The sequence below is a fragment of the Calypte anna genome, chromosome 2, assembly GCF_003957555.1.
Source record: "Calypte anna isolate BGI_N300 chromosome 2, bCalAnn1_v1.p, whole genome shotgun sequence".
Taxonomy (NCBI): Eukaryota; Metazoa; Chordata; class Aves; order Apodiformes; family Trochilidae; genus Calypte; species Calypte anna.
The window spans coordinates 14,031,518-14,049,595 of NC_044245.1; the positions used below are offsets into that span (position 1 = coordinate 14,031,518).

An 18,078-nucleotide genomic window follows, 5' to 3' on the forward strand; every position below is an offset into this window, starting at 1 on the left:
AATTTCAAAACCTTACCAGCTCCCATCATTTATACCTACTGCTTAAAAGGAAATATCTGGACATGGTTTTATTATTTTTCTATAATCTCTGAGTTAAATAATATTTTCGTAAACATTTTTATTTATTATACTTGAAAGCAACTAAGATGTCTCAAAATTGAAGATGGCTTCTCAAGACTGACGAGCATGTCTTTTTCCTAACACACTGTGATGACTGCAGATAAACCAGTTAACACAATACAGGTATGTAGTCTATCTTACCAGAGATATCAATTCAATTTGCAAAAAGCAATTCAGTTGACATTTCACAATCACATTTTAGGAAAAGCAGAGCAAAGGCATTCCTCACTACAAGAAAAATACCAATGGCATGCCAACTCATTTTCAAAACACTGCAAGTTCATTCTCTCTAATCTTTTTCACTATTTCAAACCTCTCAAAACTTGTAAGCATGTTGCACTGATCCCTGTTTTGTAACATCAGCAACTTTACATATGTGAAGATTTGCCAAATAAATATGGGGTTTTTAGAGGCTGCCCATATTTTTGGTCTTCACATATCCATTCTCACAAAAGGCAATACCAGATGCTCTAACAGGGCCCTCCAAAAAGCAACAAGGAATCAGTTGACTACAATATGTTTGCTTCCATTACAACCAGATGCTCTCTAAAAATACAGTATGAGATACTTGTAAATTTATGAATTCATAGTGTCATTAGAAACATGCCCAGAGAACTTAACAAACCAGAAAACTTCTAGATATACTAAAGTAAGGCCACATTATTTCTTGCACAAATTTACAGGTGTGTGAGCTCAAGGTTCTGATACACAATTTCTTAAAGGATAAACAGGAAGATTAAGTAATCACTACACAATACTTCATAGAGTTGCTGCTGGCTGGCAGTTTGCCATCTCCCTTCCCCCCCTCCTTGTTTTAAGCATCATATGATTAAATCTTGCAGCACTGGTACAAATGAAGAGAAACTGAAGATGGGGTTGGGGGTAAGACTCATGAGGCACCAAATATTAATGAAAGCAAAATAATAAAAGAGCTGACCTGAACAGCTTGCATGTGTGGTGACTGAATGACTGAGGGCTGTGTGGCTTGAATGACACCCTGGACATGAACAGTTTGACCAGAAGGCAACTGCACTAGATTTACAGCTGGAGATCCTCTTCCAGCACTTGATGCAGCTACAGAAACCTGCAAAAATTACAATCATAATGTTTAAGTAACATGCTTTGAGATGTCAGCAAATGCTTTTAGAAGTGATATTGAAAGAAAGTAGTTTTGATTCCATACCTAAAATAATTTAAATGTGTGTAATTATCACACACAGAAATAAACTAGTTCCACAAACAAAAGTTGTGTGTATCTTTCTGAAGAGTACAGAAAGCTTAAAACTATTTCCCTATCAAAATACAAATGGTTCTTCCTCTTCTTTTTCTCTTCCGTTTTTTTTTTCTTTTCCCCAGAGTTCTAGTTTTCTTTTCAATAAAAAAAGCCCAACAAAATCCTATGCTCTCCCACATTAAATCTGCTATTGCTAGAATTAAGGTTAGGAAGAACCTCAAGAAATGCAATAAAAGATATCAGTATTAACTGAAGCAATATGTTGCTGCAAAAACATAAAGGGCAGAATGTTCTTAGTAAGAAAAAAAAAGGAAAAAAATCCAAACTGCTTTGGCTTTCTTTTGTTTGTTAAACAAGAATTTTATTTTTCAGATAGATGTCTGGAGACATGCACTTTTCACATAGCAAAACCAAATAACTGTTAAACAAAGCAATAGATGTTAATAGATGTAAACTGTTTCAGTTCAATAAATCCTAATATATATATTTATACATGAAGAAAAACAGTTGGAGTGTATTGGTGCTTTGATACAAAAACAAAAATAAAGAACACCCATATCTTCTTGAAGACTAGTAAAGCAAATAAAGTCCTGCCTAGGAATAATCTGATCTCTTTTTCTGATGAGATTTTTAGAGCACACACAACTTTCTTGAGCCCTTGGCTCTCCACCATTAGTACTGAGGATTAGCACATTAAAAACAGCTAAACACCTATGAACTAAGAAATAGTCCAATATTTATGCTATTATTAATTGCAAAAAAAATTGCAAAAAAAAAAAAACATTGCAGCAAAGAGGAAACTCTAGAATCAGTATCAAGTTCTGTGAAACATAAATCATATGATAAGGAGATACATGTCGCAAAGCAAGATGCATTGAAAAAATCTTATTTCTATATTCTATGTGTACAAGAATAAGCCTAAACTCATATATATAATTCTGGTGTTATTCCCTTCCTAGCTTGGTTCTCAGGCCCAATGGGTACCTGGTATAAGCAATAAAGGTGAAAAAAAAAAACAAAAAAACAAACAAACAAACAAACAAAAAAAACAAAAAAAACAAAAAACAAACTTTTGTAATTATCTGTATGCACAGCAAAGGTTTTTTGAATTCCAGATATTAAAGAAGCTTTCTTTCCTGATCCACAAGCCATTGTTTGTCTGGGAAATATTCCTTTTTTAAGGCAAGAGAAAAATTTCAAGTACAATGAAGATGCACTGCTATCAAAAAGACCAGCTGTTGGCTCAAACTGTCTTAAAGAAACAATGCTTCTAGGAAACAGGCAGGATCTTGTCAAGATTCACTATGTAATTATATAATTGGTATAGGAAACTGAACCACTTTTCAGGAAACAGAACAATTGAGGGCACTCCTAACCCCAAAGTGGAATAATTCCTTAAATGGCATTAAATGGCAGCATGTGAATAGAACACACAAAACTTCTTCTCAATCTATAGAACAAATAGTAATATTACCAGAAGTCATTCATAAACAGCTAGAAATAGCTATTTGAGAATGAGATTTAGAAAGTCACAAAGATCTGAAAAGTATGATTTTGTGTCCAAGCTGGTACCACCCTAAACCCAAGCTTCAAGGAAAGCATAGAGCAATTGAAATGTTTACAATACAAAAGCAATTTAACCATACCTCTTAATTTACTGCTACGTTTGTGAGAGCTTCAATCTGATATAATACTCTGCGTATCGGAAAAAACTTTGAGTACAACACCCACAAAACAGTAGGAGGTGAACAGTTTATGAGTTTGTTTTCAGTACACAATGGATTAAGCACATATGATCAGGAAGTAACCCAGTACTCAAGATTAAGAAACACTACATTCATTTAAAGCTCCTCGATGAGTGTTCCACACAAGGGCAAAAGAAAAACCACTCAGCTAACACTCTTTTAAACATACTAAAGTTTACAGTATCACAGGAGAAACTGTTTTGTCTCAAATCATTCAAAATAAGAGATTAAATGGAGGAGTAGTGTTATGGGAAGAGGAAATGGCAGTATTTTGAAATTGGATCAAGCCTAAAGTTATTTGTTCATTTTTATCTATTTTAAATAGCTCAGTTTTATTTGATCACTCTTTGTTGGGTTTCCACAAATATCTGAACTTTAAAATGTTTGTTTTCTATAAAGTGAAAAAAAAATTTCCAACTTCATAATCTGCATCTCTTTTATAAATAGTTGAAATTATTAAACCCATTTCAATTCACATTTCCCTTTGCCTTGCTTTCCAATCGAATATTCCCATGTTAACCACAATAACCTTTTGATGTTTTTTTGCATAAATGCTGACTGCAACAGACTTAACAAAAAAATTACTTTCTTACATCAGTGATAAGCAATTGTACCCTCAACATCATTACTCCAAAGGCTGTCGGGCACTATGACTTAAAAAATTCACAGATGCAACTCAGGAAGGCGTGAGAGGAAACTTAATTTATTAAACACCTGGTTAAACAGTGTAAGGGTTGTGTCCCTGGCAATGGCAGTGATACTGTAATGTCCTCCTGGGTTCGATCCTCATAGGTATTCAACAGTCAAGTCAAATTGCTTCAACAACTATCAACCATGCATTCTGTCATAGCAGTATGGACCCAAATGGAATTTGTTTGGAGTAGATGCTCTCTCTTCCAAGAGGGGAGAGAAAAGTAGCCAGCAAAAAAAAAAAAAAAAAAAAAAAAAAACCATGAACTTCTTCATACTAAGACACACACATTTTTGCAGAGAAAGAAGCTACTCATCAGTTATCTGCATTCAAGGTTCATTTCCATCTGAGCAAGTTATACTGTGAATGTACACACGCTCTTCACCCAAGGTCAGGTAACTTCTCCCTATGGAGTACAACGGAGGCTGCGTTTGCGTTCAGTCCCTCATACATCAGAGACAGCTGACACACAGTACACAGCTCTATCTGACTCCTGTCCCTGCTGGTAGAATGCTAAACACAACAATGACTTCAGAAGTAAAGGCAAAAGAACTGGAAAAGGAAAACAAAGGCAAACACATCCTGAATTCACCTAATAAAAGAGCAAAAGACTTGGCACACTAAAGCACCACTTCTAAAGACAACCACCAAAATTTAACAAACTAGTATTTCCTTAGGTAAGTCTTTTGGTGGCTGGATCAATACCATACTAATTCATTTACTGGCTGAATGTGAGGTATGCAAGAAATTTTAACACAAATACAATCTTACTCTACATTAATTAATTCACTTTCAAAATAATGCTATAAAGACAAATTGCCAATTTTGCCTCAATGTATTAAAGATGCATCTCATTTTTGCTATTTTCTAATTTAATAATTTTTGCATTTGCAGAGAAAGCTATTTTATTTCCATCACAAAAAAACTGCAGGAGTATATAACAACATCTTTTATACAAGTTAGGAAAACAAACAAAACAGAAACTAAACCACTCTTTTTTTCTCTATTAATAATGAATAATTTCTCTTCAGCACTGAACTGCTACCACAGCACACTGCAGTGCTCCAACCCACTCATTCTTAATGTCTGTCCCCCATCCCAACAGGGGAGACATTAAGAGTGCTTAAGCACACCATAATGTCTGCCCCCTAGAGATTATCATCTTATTGAATGCTTTGTCCACCTTTGGAAAACTAAATAGTAGATATTTCTTTAGAACCCACCTCCTATGCAGTTCTATTGCTCAGCATTTTGCTAGTCATTCCCTGGCCAAAGTAACAATTAAACAAAAGACCCAGGCAAATTAAAAAACATTAAATTGTATATGAACAAAAAACCCCCATCATTTTTATTGTAAGGACAGTCCAAATCTGGCACAGGTGCCCAGGGAGGATATTTATACCATCCTTGGCCAATATTCACAACCCAACTGGACAAGGTCCTGGGCAATTTGCTCTGGCTTACCCTACTTATATAGGGGGATGGAGTAGGTGATCTCAAGAGGTCCCTACCAACCTCAAGTATTCTGCGTTTCTTTGATAATACATAGAAAACTGCAAACTTAGCATTAAAATGCTTTAGTTCTGACTGAAGGTTGAATAATTTTTAGCTAGGAAAAACAAACAAACAAACAAACAAACTTCACAGATATGTCCAAAAAGGAGCCCTTAATTTCACTCATGTGATCACTCATGTTACCTCTCAGCAAGAACTAAGTAATTCTTTTCTCGTATTTCTGAACATTTGCAAGAAACTGAGGAGACAGGACTGGACATTTGCACAAGGTCCATTTCAGTCTCTTTATGCCTTCTTTATGTCTTCTCTTACCTGCTCTCCTCAGAGTCTAAAAAGGTATAAGGAGCTACCTGTGCCCTTCTGCAACAGCCAAAACACACCAACACCAGAACAGCAGCACAGAAACACCCTGTTTCCAATCCCACGCTGTCCCACACGAGGTCCCTGCCTCACACAGCGGTTAATGTCCCAACGTCCGGCTTTAACCCTCACCGTGACAAAGCGCCTCACCTCCACAGCCTGCCAGGGACTAACATAAGATAAGAAAGTCCTCTGCATCTTAAGCCAAAGGATTGCCACAACAAAGCCCTTCAGCAATAAGCTTTCCGTCAGGGGCCGCTTTATCAGCAGAAATGCTGCGGCCGTTCAGCCGCACGGCCCCAGGGGGTGGGCGCGGGCTCCCCGCAGCCTCAGGCCCGGCGGGTGATGTCCCCGCTGCAGGGCGGCGGTGGTGACCGCCCTGCCTGCCGCTGACCTCTCGGCTTCAATGTTTTTGGCACAGTGGCACAATTACCTCGACCCCACCTTTCTGAAAGGCTCAGGAGAGGGACATCTACTTCGGCGATGAGCGCAGAGCAGTTCTGACAGGTCCCAGGCGGGCCCTCTAGGCCATCTGACCAAAAGGAGAGCCACCCCGATGTAAACGCTTAACTAGGTATTATCTTGAGCCTCCAAAACTAAGGGCTTCGTTACTGTAGAATTAGTTTTAAGTGCAAGAGCCTGAGGCCCATGCCCAGTATGGCTGAACCTTCACACACAGTACTCAAGAATTAAATGCATTTAAGCATTAAAAGTGTTTTCCTCGGAGATCCGGCAGAAGCCCTCCTACAGCATCAGTGACCATTTTGTCTCTAGATCAACTTTAAAAGTCCACAGTGACAGAATTCACAGGTATTTTGTTCAGACACTATGGCACAAGCCAACAGATTTTACATGGAAATAATCCCATGAAGTTAAAACACAAAATTTGAACTGAGCTATCAAAGAAGCAAGAGATTAGAGGATTACATCAACAGAACAAGCCAAATAAAATTCTTGGTTTCATGCTCCATTTCTGAAGAAAAAAAACAAACACTATTCCCAATGTTGCAAGGATCAAACCCACAACAAATGCCATAGGTAACAAAAACATTCATAAATATTTTGCAGCCTACTTTGTGTCTGAAGACCTGACAATAAGCAGCTGCATTTAGCCTTAAAATACACCAATAAGGTAAATCAGTTATCTAACATACCAAATACATAGCATCAAATTTTATGGAGTAACTTTTGATGATGAAGAAATTCTCTTAAAATGTTTTTTTTAAATTCAGCTCCTTTATTTCTTTAAGGGGTTTTTAAAGATCCTTCTAAGGCCTATAGAGCTTCCTGAAGCTATAAATTGTAGTACTGGCAAGAACACCATTTCTCTCAAGCATGAATGTTTCAGTGCATATTTTTGAGAATTATTATGCCAACTTTTATCCAGTGAGTATTAAAGAAGAAACCAGTTACAACTACCATACAGAACACATAAAGCACATTTTAGAACTCCAGACATTGTCATTGCACGCATAGGGATGGAACAAAACAAACATAATTTGCAAATGTACTTGCAAGAAGAGGAAAGATGTTCTGTACAAAAACTGGAACTAGGAAAGAACCATGATTATTTTTATTATTTTTGTTATACAACCCATCCTCAAGATAGAATGGTTTTAGCTGTATTTTATCTTGCAGCCACCTCACCTCTTCAAGATCCTATTTCTATCTCCATAACAAACAATCATCTTGGAAGAGAGGAAATAAATAAATAAATAAATAAAGAGTGCCTGCTGATCAGTCTGAAAAGCCCATTTCCCTAGAAGTGTTACTTTCAACAAACCTTTTTTGTATTTAATAACAAGACTTAGAGAGCACGAGAACTCCACCCAAATTAGTAATTTAAAAATCATAGCAGTTCTGCATATGACTTTATTGATTATTCTGATCTTTCCACATTTCATCTTACCTCAGATCCTGGGGAAACATGACTTCGGCCTGGCTGATGCTGAAGGTGACCAGCATCTCTCTCTAGCACAGAATCCACTGCACTGTCCTCCTCTTGTGATTCAACCATTTCCATGGTCATCTGTCTAAAAGTAAGTACATATACATCTAAATAATGCAGTACAAGGATATATATTGAGCAGCTTCAGGCCACTTTATATTTTGAACAGGCAACTAATGGAAAATAAGGATATTTCTGTCAAAACTATCAGATTAACTGAAGGCCTTCCTTCTCATTCCTGCACAATAAAACATTCATTCATCTAGCCAGGAGCTCTAAAACAAGTACTTTAGAAAGCTGTGAGAAGGGGCCATTCTAGAAATGGTTCTCAGGAGGGGAGCAAGCAGAGAGACCCAGGGTCCTGTGCAGTGTCGATGGTGGGGCTGGGAGCACAGTGCTCCAGAGCAGCCCATCAGCACTGCCTGCAGCAGGTCCCTTGAGTCTCATCTCCCACTGGACAAGGCTCCAATTGACCAGCAGCCATGTGCTGCTACAGCCCTCTTAAACCTTGAGATACTGACCCTCAGGTGGGATCTATGCTTGAATGGTCTGTAAACTACTCATGGCTGAAGACAAACAACGATTTTTCTTAATTTTACAGGTTTAAAAGCAAGGTAAGTTTCACAGAAGAATAAGCAAGTCTCTGACCCTCAATTTAAGCTGTAAGTTTAAACTCTGGAGAGAAAGCTTCCAAATAGATCTGCTATACAAAAATGCAATTATCTGACATTTGCTTTTTTATATTACTTGGCACACTTAGTCATAACGGAAGGTGTATGCTTTGAAACAAGAGCTGGGTTTTCTTCAACTCCCTCCCTCTCCTACAAAACCCTTCACTGAAGCAGCAATATGGAACAGGTGATGTCACAAACATTGCCATGGCAACAGGTCATTTTACAGACAGAACAGTGACAGGACTGGGTAAGGCAGAGGCAGGCAGGATGCCCTGTGAGCACGCTCCCGCCTACACCCTGCACAAGGAATTGAGGCTGTGAAGGGTCTCAACATGACACAGCTGTGGGAATTAAGAGGCAATGAATCTCACTTCCTTGTGTTCCATTACTATAAAGAGGGGATGGTAAGCCCATCTGAAATCAAACTTCCAACTATTTCAACTGCTTAATAGTTACTGTGGTTTTTTGTCATGTCTTAAACTGTGTGAGACATGGAAGAGACAGAGATGAAAGTATGCTACACATCTGACTTTGAGGCTCCCAAATTTAGTCCCACAGTTTAAAAGTTAACTACATTAAGTCAAACTAAATATAAATCCAAACTCCTTTTGTGACATTATTTTACAGAAAATTACACAATCTTTGAGAATATTTTAATTGAAATATAATTAAGACTTATACACTATACCAAATAATTTAAATAGATATTCCATCTGTAATTGTGTATATTCTGACATTGAACACAAATTATTGCCTATCTTAAACTTTTAGTAAAACAGAGTAAAATCTGAAAATTCACATACTGCTTTTATTTAGCTTTTTATCTGACTTCCATAAAATGAAACTGTCACTCTAGAAAACAGCAAAATACACTTAATGCACTTTTTTTTGACAACACAGCAATTCTAGTACATCTGTATACAGAGACCTGACTAAAAATGTCATCCAAATATAAAGACCTAACTGTAGCCTATAAAAAAAACACCAAAAAAAAGACATAATTTTCAAATATATACTAGTTAATTTGGCATAAAATATCAATGTAAAAGATGACTAAAGATAAAATGTAGCACATTAGTATCATAATTCAAGTATGTTATAACATTAGGAATTTTCAGTAGACATAAACATAGGGGATTACTGAATTTGCAGCTGAAGTTCAGTTGCAGTCATTTAAGACCACAGAGTTACAAGTGGCACAGGGCCATATTACTTCATGCAGGCTTGTATACACAGAAAGATACAGAGCAAAATCATAACTGGTTTTTGTTTTGTTTTGCTTTCTAAAACACCAGTAATATGGCTTGTGATAAGGAACAATAATTAATCAGGCCCAGAAACTACTAAAATTAAGTTTTCACATGTATCACACTCAGTCTACACTGCAAGCAAAATTTAACGTGTTTGCTTTGCATTTCAAAGTACGTAAAATCTTTTTCCAAGCACTTAAAATCCTTTATAAAAGTGTATCAGTAATAGTACACATATAGCTTTAAAGTTTACATTATCTTCCTCCTATTTTAAAGGAAACGAAGCATATAGCTTTAAAGTATATGGTTTTAAGTTCTGCTTATGCATGGGTTATTTTCATTGTATGATTCATTACTACGTTTTATTTACCACCTTGGTAATTTTAAATATTGGTCTGAATCTTTAAAGTAATAGAGAAGTACTATCTATTCCCTTGAGTTAAAAAAGGGGGGGGAAGGGAATGGCTTAGTGCAGGCAAAAATACCTTCTTTTTACTTCAAAATAGCAAAGAAATCTTTAGGATCTGGCAGGAGGTTTAACTGTTTACCTAGCTAGTAACATTTTAATATGTATTAGCATGTGTTTAGTCACTGAGACTAAGGTACAGTAGGTCAGTTGCAGGTAAACACTGATTAAGACAATGCATATAGTGAACATCAAAAGCTTCTTCAGCTGACAGCAGCAGCATCCCTAATAGGACAACACTGATGGCATCAGCTAAAGAAAAATGTTGCCAGCAACCTAGAAGACTGGAAGTAATCTACAGCTAAAAGTGTGAACATTTTATGTTTTTGTCCCTGGATAAAAGTTCAAGGATAGCATCTTTGTCAAGGTGTGTTCCTCTGTAATAAAGAGCACAAAAAAACCCTTTAACACTCCCTAAATACTTCTGTATTACAACTACATTTCTGAATAGTAATTCAAATATCTAATGACTGTTGGTGAAATTAAACTGCATAAGCAAACTGGCACAGTATTTTGCATAACTGGAATTGTGCAACTGTCTAATTAAATACCCAGAGACATTTTAAAGACAACTTCTTTATTTCAACAATAATTTATACATCAAAGACTGTTTACAAAGGTAGGTTATTACAAAGGAAATCATAAGAGGCTAAGAATTATGTTTATGCCCTTGCTCCAGCTCTCTTTGAAGGCTTTTATTTACTGGTAAGTTACTAGAAAGCAAGGATGTGAATTTACAGACATCTATTTTGCATTCATTGATGACCTCAAAGTGAGCATGAAAACTACAGTTTCAGAAGATCACTGTGTTTTCAAGTGTTAAGTGCATGATTTGTTACATTGTTTTGTGAAGCGCACCAACTGGCAGGGTGGTCACAGCATTCGGGCAGGTAAAATGAGTGACAGTGCAACATATCTGAAAGTGTAACTCGTTTTCAGTACCAACAGAATACTAAGTTTCTTATGTATCCTAAGCTCTATTGTGTTTCATTTTCTTCCCCTCCTTTTCCTCCCAGAGTATCTAGCAAGGCCCTCAAAAAAAATTCAACCCCCAACCTATGAGCACACGGATGTTCCCCATCAGTCAGTGCATTGCCACCTCAATCGGGGTAAGACAGCGCTGAATCTCCTGTGAAAAGGGCACATGGTGGCGTTTAGAAGAGCCCAACCAGTCCCTGAACAAGTAAGCGGTACCTGTGTCGGTACCTGTGGAACCGTTTAACTGCTACAGGACACGCTGCTCCACTCAGCACCGAGACGCCGACATGGCGCTGGTGGATGCAGACTTAAGCGAGACGTAGGAGCCCACTGTGATCTCTCCCACCCGTTTTCCTGTCCAGCGCGGAAAGCTTTACGGGCAAGGATGTCATCAGTCAGGATTACCGGGCTTCGGGGAAAAAGTCCCAAGGCACCAGGGCCTGTCTGCCCCGGCCAGCCCCCTACCCTCGGCCAGCGTACCCCCGGCTGGCCAGGGCAGCACCCCGCAAGCCCCAGAGACCGGCCGTCCCGGGAGCCTCTGACCGCAGCGTGCAGGCACACTGCCCCGGCCCCTCCCCCGTCGGACCGCCGACAGGCCAGTCGAGCCTGCCTCCCTCCCAGGCCTCGCTCCGGAGGGACGGCCCGAGCTGCTGCCCAACAGGGTCCGACGGGCACTCCTGCTCCGCGCTGTAACGGCGCGGGGGGGGCTCCGCACGCCCCGCTTCCCGGGCTGGGGAGACCTCCGGAAGCCGCTCGGCAGAGCCGTGCCCAGGGAGGGCGGCACGTAGACCGCGCGCGGCCCTCCTTGTGCGGTGCGCGCTCCCGGACGCTGGCGGGGACGCGCCTCCGCCCCCTCCTGCGCGCTCCCGGCGGCGGGGCTGAGCCGAACGGCACAGCGCCCCCCTGCCCTACCCTACCCTGTCTTGCCCTCCCCTCCCCTCCGTGCGGGCAGCCCCGGCCGCTGCCCTCTGCGCACCCCCGCTCCCAGCCCGCAGGGGGTCGGGCTGCGCGTACACGTGTCCCCGCCCCCTCCCGCACTCACCCGCCGCCCTGTACGTGATGCCCCCGTCACAGGGGGTGGGGGGGATTGGGCCGGGCGGAGCCGCACGTCGATCTCACGTCAGCGCTGATGCAGCCGCGCCGCCGCGGGGGCGCTGAGGAAATGGCGTCTGCGGCGACTCCCAACCCCAGCGGCCGCGGGGGAGGCGGAGCCGGGGCTCAGCCGCCGTCAGCGATTGGCTACAGGGCGCCCAGCGGCTGGCGGAATGTCCAACCGTCGCAGCCGGGCTGCTGGCAGCGCCTCTCATTGGCTGCGGGGCGGGAGGAGGGGGGGTGCGGGGAGCCTGCCCTCTGCCGGGCAGCTCGGTGGCCGCTGGCCGGCGGGCTCCTCGAGCAGGGTGTGTGGGGTCGGGGAAGAGTCCCGAGCGCTGAGATGGTTCGGTTCGGTTCGGCTCGGCTCGGGCCGGGGCCCCTCAGCGGCGGCCGGGTGGAGGGTGGCCCCGTTCCCTGGACCGGGTTTGCGCTCGAGGTGTGCGATAGCAGGGGCGCAGTGCCGGCCGCTCTCCTTAATCCACCGATAAGGGCTGTTGGCGGGGCCGCGCTGGCGCTCGGCAGAGCGAGGCTGGCGCTTACCCCCGAGCCGCTTCTAAAGGGAAGGGGCTCCCCTCAAACCGCCCGTTGTCCCCTTGGGGGTGCTGGAATCCTGAGTTACAAGGGCACCTGCTGAGGGACCAGCAGGCGGCTGGCCCGTGGAACAGCCAACAGCCTGGCAGCCCCGCCGAGATAGTGCCCTCGGCTTGGCTTTGAATTCCTCTGCGAACTGAAAGCACCTCTCCTGTTGTCCCTATTAATGTGTGACATCATATTTTGTATTTTTTCGGCTGAATAAATTAGAAATTGATGAGACAACGAACAGGAACGACGTTCGTGTTTCCCACCTCGGTGCCACAGGATACATTCAAATGTCATGAGTCATGGTTGGCTTGTACCCTATGTTGGAGCATTTCTTGTTCCAGGAAGTAGAAGGCCCATATTCTGTTTCGAAAGGCTGAAACGCCATAAGTGCTTGCGACCTAAACTCTTACTGCTGTTCAGTATTTTATAGAGTCAGAAAGGATCACAATTTGAATTATAAAGTGTGAAAGCACATTTTGAACCACATGTCTATACATCACTCCACTCATACTCTGAAATTACTTAATGTATTTGTCCATTTTTACTTTGTTTCGTTATATGTGGGTTGTTTGGGTTTTTTGGTGATTTTTTTTTCCTCGGGGGGGGGGAGCTTTTTTGTTTTGTTGGTTTTTTTTTTGGTTGGATGGATGGTTGGGTTTTTGATTTTTAAATTTTTTGTTTTGTTTTGTTTTCTGTCAGACGACTCCATAATGTGTTAAATAAGAATGAAAATCCTAAGTTAATTTCAAATGACTCATTGCAATTGAAGAATTGGAGGATGTGTGTGTCAAGACTGGTAATATGTCTGTACAGGTCAAATATTCAGTCTTATTCATGGAGTGAAGAGAACTTAGGTATTGATTTCCTGTGTTTAGAGAAAACCACATATCTCTTATCTACGACTTCACGAAAGTTTAATTATATTTATTCATGAGCGGTTTTTTTTTTCTTTTTTTTCAGCATTTAATATGTTATTTTTCCTCACAGATATTAACACATCTATTAAAATAATAATCTAGTGCAAAGAATATAAAATTTTTACATCCCTATTGCTTATGTAAGTTTTCAGTTTTCATTGTACATTTCCTTCGTTGAAATATTGAACAACACCCCCTTCCTGTTCTGAGTTCTGTTTCCCTCTTTTTGTTTGTTGCATATATTTCATGTGTTTTGCAGAATTTTGTAGAGGAGTTTTTCTTCCTACAATTAATAAACTTCTGATTTGACAGCTAGCCCTTTAGGTTCAAAGTTGTTATGCCCACTCATCAGAAGATATGCTTTACTAGAAAATCTTTGGTCAGTTAGAAAATACAGTAATGTAATAATCAAATAAGCAAACAAGTGTAAAACTACTGAGGATATCTGCTGAAGCATTTGGAAGAAGATCTGGCTTTGCCAAGTACATTCAAAAAGCCAAAAGTAGCTGTTGTGATACTAGTAGCACCTCAAAAATATTTTTGAAGATAGAAATCTGATTACAAACAGGAAGATATTTCAAATGTGTGTGTTAAATAACGGAAACCACTGGAATGAGTTATTTATAAACAAGCTGAGAATTTATTTCCATGGAAGATTTACAGTGGGAATTTGGAAATACAATAATTTTCTATTAGTTTCCAAGGAAGTCATAAGCAACTTCGAAGTGTTTGTGAATTTATTCCACTTGTCTCTGATAATTTAATGAGGTAAATAAGAGGAGTTATTTAACTGCTGAAGGGATTTAGTCTTTGGTGATAAAAGTATGAGCTTCAGCTCCTGACATAGCTTATTGAATTCAGTTGCGTCCTGCCAAGGTTTAGTCTGGCCACAGGGCTGGTGGGCTGAATGGGGAGGACAATGAAGAGGAAATTTTCCATTCTTAGTGTGGCAGGGTTGAGATACTATTTTTTTATTTGAGGTCAAAACTGAAATGCATCACTTTAACTAAAATAATTCTAAATTATTATCTTGATATGAACCACTTTAATTTCAAATGCTAGGACCAAAAGCAATCCGTAAGACCAGGACACAAGTCAGGATTCTTTTTGATTGGCATTATTTATATAAGATGGTTGTGAACATTAATTTATTTATATTATGAATTTATATACTTATTTATTTCTTCGTTGGGCTAAGTCAGAAGTTCTGTAAAGAGAAGTTAGAGGTGTAACTGGAAGAGCAATGTTAATTAAAACATCCCTGGTCTCATACCCACCACTTCAGTTACAGTGACACAACTTCTTGGGCAACCCAAGACTTTATCTGGAAAAGTAATTTGAGTTAGAAACACTGTATCAAGGAAGGTTTATTTCAACCTGTATCAATACCTCAGTCTGCTGCACTGCACCATCACAGGAGGTACTACATCAACTGAGAGGGAATAAATGCATGAGCAGGGAGTTGAAGAAACTTCAGCTGGCACTGACACCAAAAGAAACCCGGTGCTTTTTGCAGAGAACATAAATACTTCATGTGGCATATTACATAAATATGAAAGTCATCTCCGTAATCCTCAGACAACTGATTTTACATACTGGTTCTTCACAGCTATCTTTTATATACATGCATTATTAAGGAATAGGATTAAAATAATTTGATGCATTTCAGTTATAGGATTATTAGAAAACTATGTAGCTTTCATGTAAAAAAATTCATACATTGTCTTGGCATAAGTTGTGAGGGACCAGCCCTCGGGACGTGTGTTCTGGGAAGTGGTGTGAGGCACCATTGCAAGTCCTCAGACAAAACAAAAGTCCTGCCAGGCTAATGACCGCCTGGCGCCTATGTAAATGGTGTGCATATGGCCTAGGGCCTGCATATGGAGACAACGATAGAGATAAGGATTGCGGGAGCGCAGAGATATACCTACTCCAGTTGTTCAATCAGATGTGTCTCAACCGTGCCTATAAACAGAGTAGCTGTGATGGTGGCTCGGGGAGCTTCATTGACACCAACCCTCCCCTGTTAGCTGACCAAACTCTGGATCTAGAACTGGTTGTCTACCTCTTGAACTTTTCTTCTATAGTCTTGCTTTCATTTTCCTAAAATCATTAAGTAATCCAATGCTTACCACAATTTTTTTCCCAAATTGCCCAGCTTGAACATAAATGGATCAAAATAATGTATCAAAGTAATCAGCCTTTATGATTGCACAACCTGAGCATACGTAACAATCAAAGTATCAGCTTTTATTAATTATTCCTTCTGTAGTTTTAATGAAATCATATGTTCAAATACCTTGAGTGTCTTTTCACCTTTTTCTGATCAAGGGATATCTGACCTTTTAGTGTTTCCTCGGTCTGTAACATTTCAGTCATTCTCCCAGGGAGGACTGGGTCTGACACTATGGGGTTGGATCCAGCCCTGCCTTGGCTCTTCTCTGAGGACTTGATAAAGAAAGGGGGGGGGCTGATCTGTGTCTCGCTGGGTGCCCGATCAGGGTGGCGACATAAGTAAAGATAGAAAAGGGGATATGTTAATTAAGCTGTAGATTTCTATTCAATTAGGATTTAGACACTTGAAGGTAATATAGTTAATGATAGAAAACCAGGCTGTCATTCTACTTGAAGTAATTCTGATATTTAATAATTTAACTTTGAGTATGCATTAGTGAAATTATCCCAATATTGTTTTCTTGACTGATGTTTAAATGTTTGTTCTTTGATTTTTTTTGTCACCCTAGAGTCTTTTTCTGTTACTCTTTTCAGCCCTTTCCACACCTACACATCCTGAACATGATGAAACACAACTTTTAGGTTAAAGAGGTTAAAAAACCCACCTGTATTCAAATTGTGTCTGAAATGTTCTAAATGTTATTTATATAAAGAAAATTATTACTTATAATTAGTTTATTATGCCAGAAATAATTTCCACTGACTGCTTAGCTAAAAGATGTGCAGTAAATGTATTCTCACATAATAGTGAATTTAACTGTTAGGCTTTTCTGTGTTCTGTTTTTCTTCACTTAGGCAATCTTATAGTTGATGTCTACATCTTTGTCATAGATTAATTCCTTATTGGGTATAGGAACATAGAAGAAACTGAATTGCCATAAAATAATTATTTTTGTGGACCATTCAAACTTTAAGTTTTAGATGGTTGTGACATAAACGTACCTCTATTCTTTCATTGACTTTAAAGGAGTAGGACAAGAACAAAAGTCTAAGAGTGGTCACAGGAAAGTGCAGTCAACACAGCCACAGTTTTCACAACTTATTTTGTAAGTAACTGTGATGAAAGTCAGAAGTAACCAATAACTTCATGCTACAACAGAATCCTTATCTGTCTGAAATAGAGAACAGATTAGGCAAGAAGTACACTGTAACGACTCTAAAATACAAAATACTGTAGTGAATATAAAATATAAGACTTAATTTATTCTATTTATTCTATCTATTCTCCTTCTGAAAAAGTGCTGGCAATGCAAGAATAATAAGCATTTCAGTTGGCTTACAAATAGAAAGAGAAATCACACACCCTTAAAAAGGAAAATGTTGAACAATATTGTAAAAGATAAAATCCTAGTGCTTTTTTCCCAAATATATATAGGTTTTAGAAGAAAATTTTATTTCTTTAAAAGAAAATTTAAAAGAAAAATTTTAAAAGAAAATTACAAATATTAATTTTCCTAAACTATGCTAAGATGGAAGTAAGATTGAGTGGCTGTATGAGTATTAAAAGAGCAAATTACTGATCCTTTTATTCTTATTTTTCACTACTACCCACCACTGAATGGGCAACCTCTGAAAATTGATACTGTCTAAATTAGTACCATAGTACCACCTTGATTTTTGTGGGCTGCAGAAGCCAGAAGCACAGACAGGAACAGCCTTGAGGAGTACCAAGTATGACAGAGGTCCTGTGTCACATAAAGAGCTTCATTACTTTATTTGGAAGGCCTGAAGATTATTACTGCTGAAGGGAGTATCAAGTACTACTAGTTCCATTTTGATGGAATTTTATTACTTTGGTTTTCTTGCATTTGTAATGATTTGACTTCAAATAATAACTTAGAGTAGTGCAGCAATATTTTACACCCCATTTCAGAGTAATAGAACATTTCAATGTGGTTTGTTTGTGGGTTTGTTTTTTCATATACTTTTTAAGGATTTTAAATCAGAAATCTAATTTTGTAAAATACTAATCATAAATCAGAAGTTATACTCTCCTGTCTGGTATATCCTGTAGTTTGAAAGGAGGGGCACTTATTGATGTGCCAAAATACGCCAAAGCCAACCAGAGCACCCTAGCAGCTGCAGTGCAGTCATGTTATTCATCACTGCTTGAACACACCACAAGCAACTAAAATGATTTGAGAATGTGTAGCTATATGTTTGGTATGGTGTTTGTAAGGAAAGCCTTATGAGAAGAAGAATTGACAGTGGTTTTTTTCTCATCTACCATTCCTAGTTTGGGTCTTCAGCATTGTTGTGTCCCTACATGCT

At 39.5% G+C, this 18,078-nt stretch overlaps 1 protein-coding gene across 6 annotated transcripts in view; it reads right to left on the reverse strand.

Moving 5' to 3' along the window:
• The window catches only part of CREM (cAMP responsive element modulator), a 31,823-nt gene extending 19,138 nt beyond the window's left edge, over positions 1-12,685 (reverse strand). For 2 of the 6 annotated variants that reach the window (XM_030446143.1, XM_030446141.1), the window contains exons 1-3: positions 12,024-12,685; positions 7,575-7,698; positions 1,058-1,204 (exon numbers count right to left, since the gene is read on the reverse strand). In XM_030446143.1, the coding sequence (XP_030302003.1) occupies positions 1,058-1,204; positions 7,575-7,694 (267 nt within the window). In that variant the 5' untranslated portion in view covers positions 7,695-7,698; positions 12,024-12,685. Of the gene's footprint in view, positions 1-1,057; positions 1,205-7,574; positions 7,700-12,023 lie in introns of those variants that run through there. The other 4 variants (XM_030446145.1, XM_030446144.1, XM_030446142.1 and 1 more) reach the window with 3 other exon arrangements.
• Positions 12,686-18,078: the final 5,393 nt, after the last annotated feature.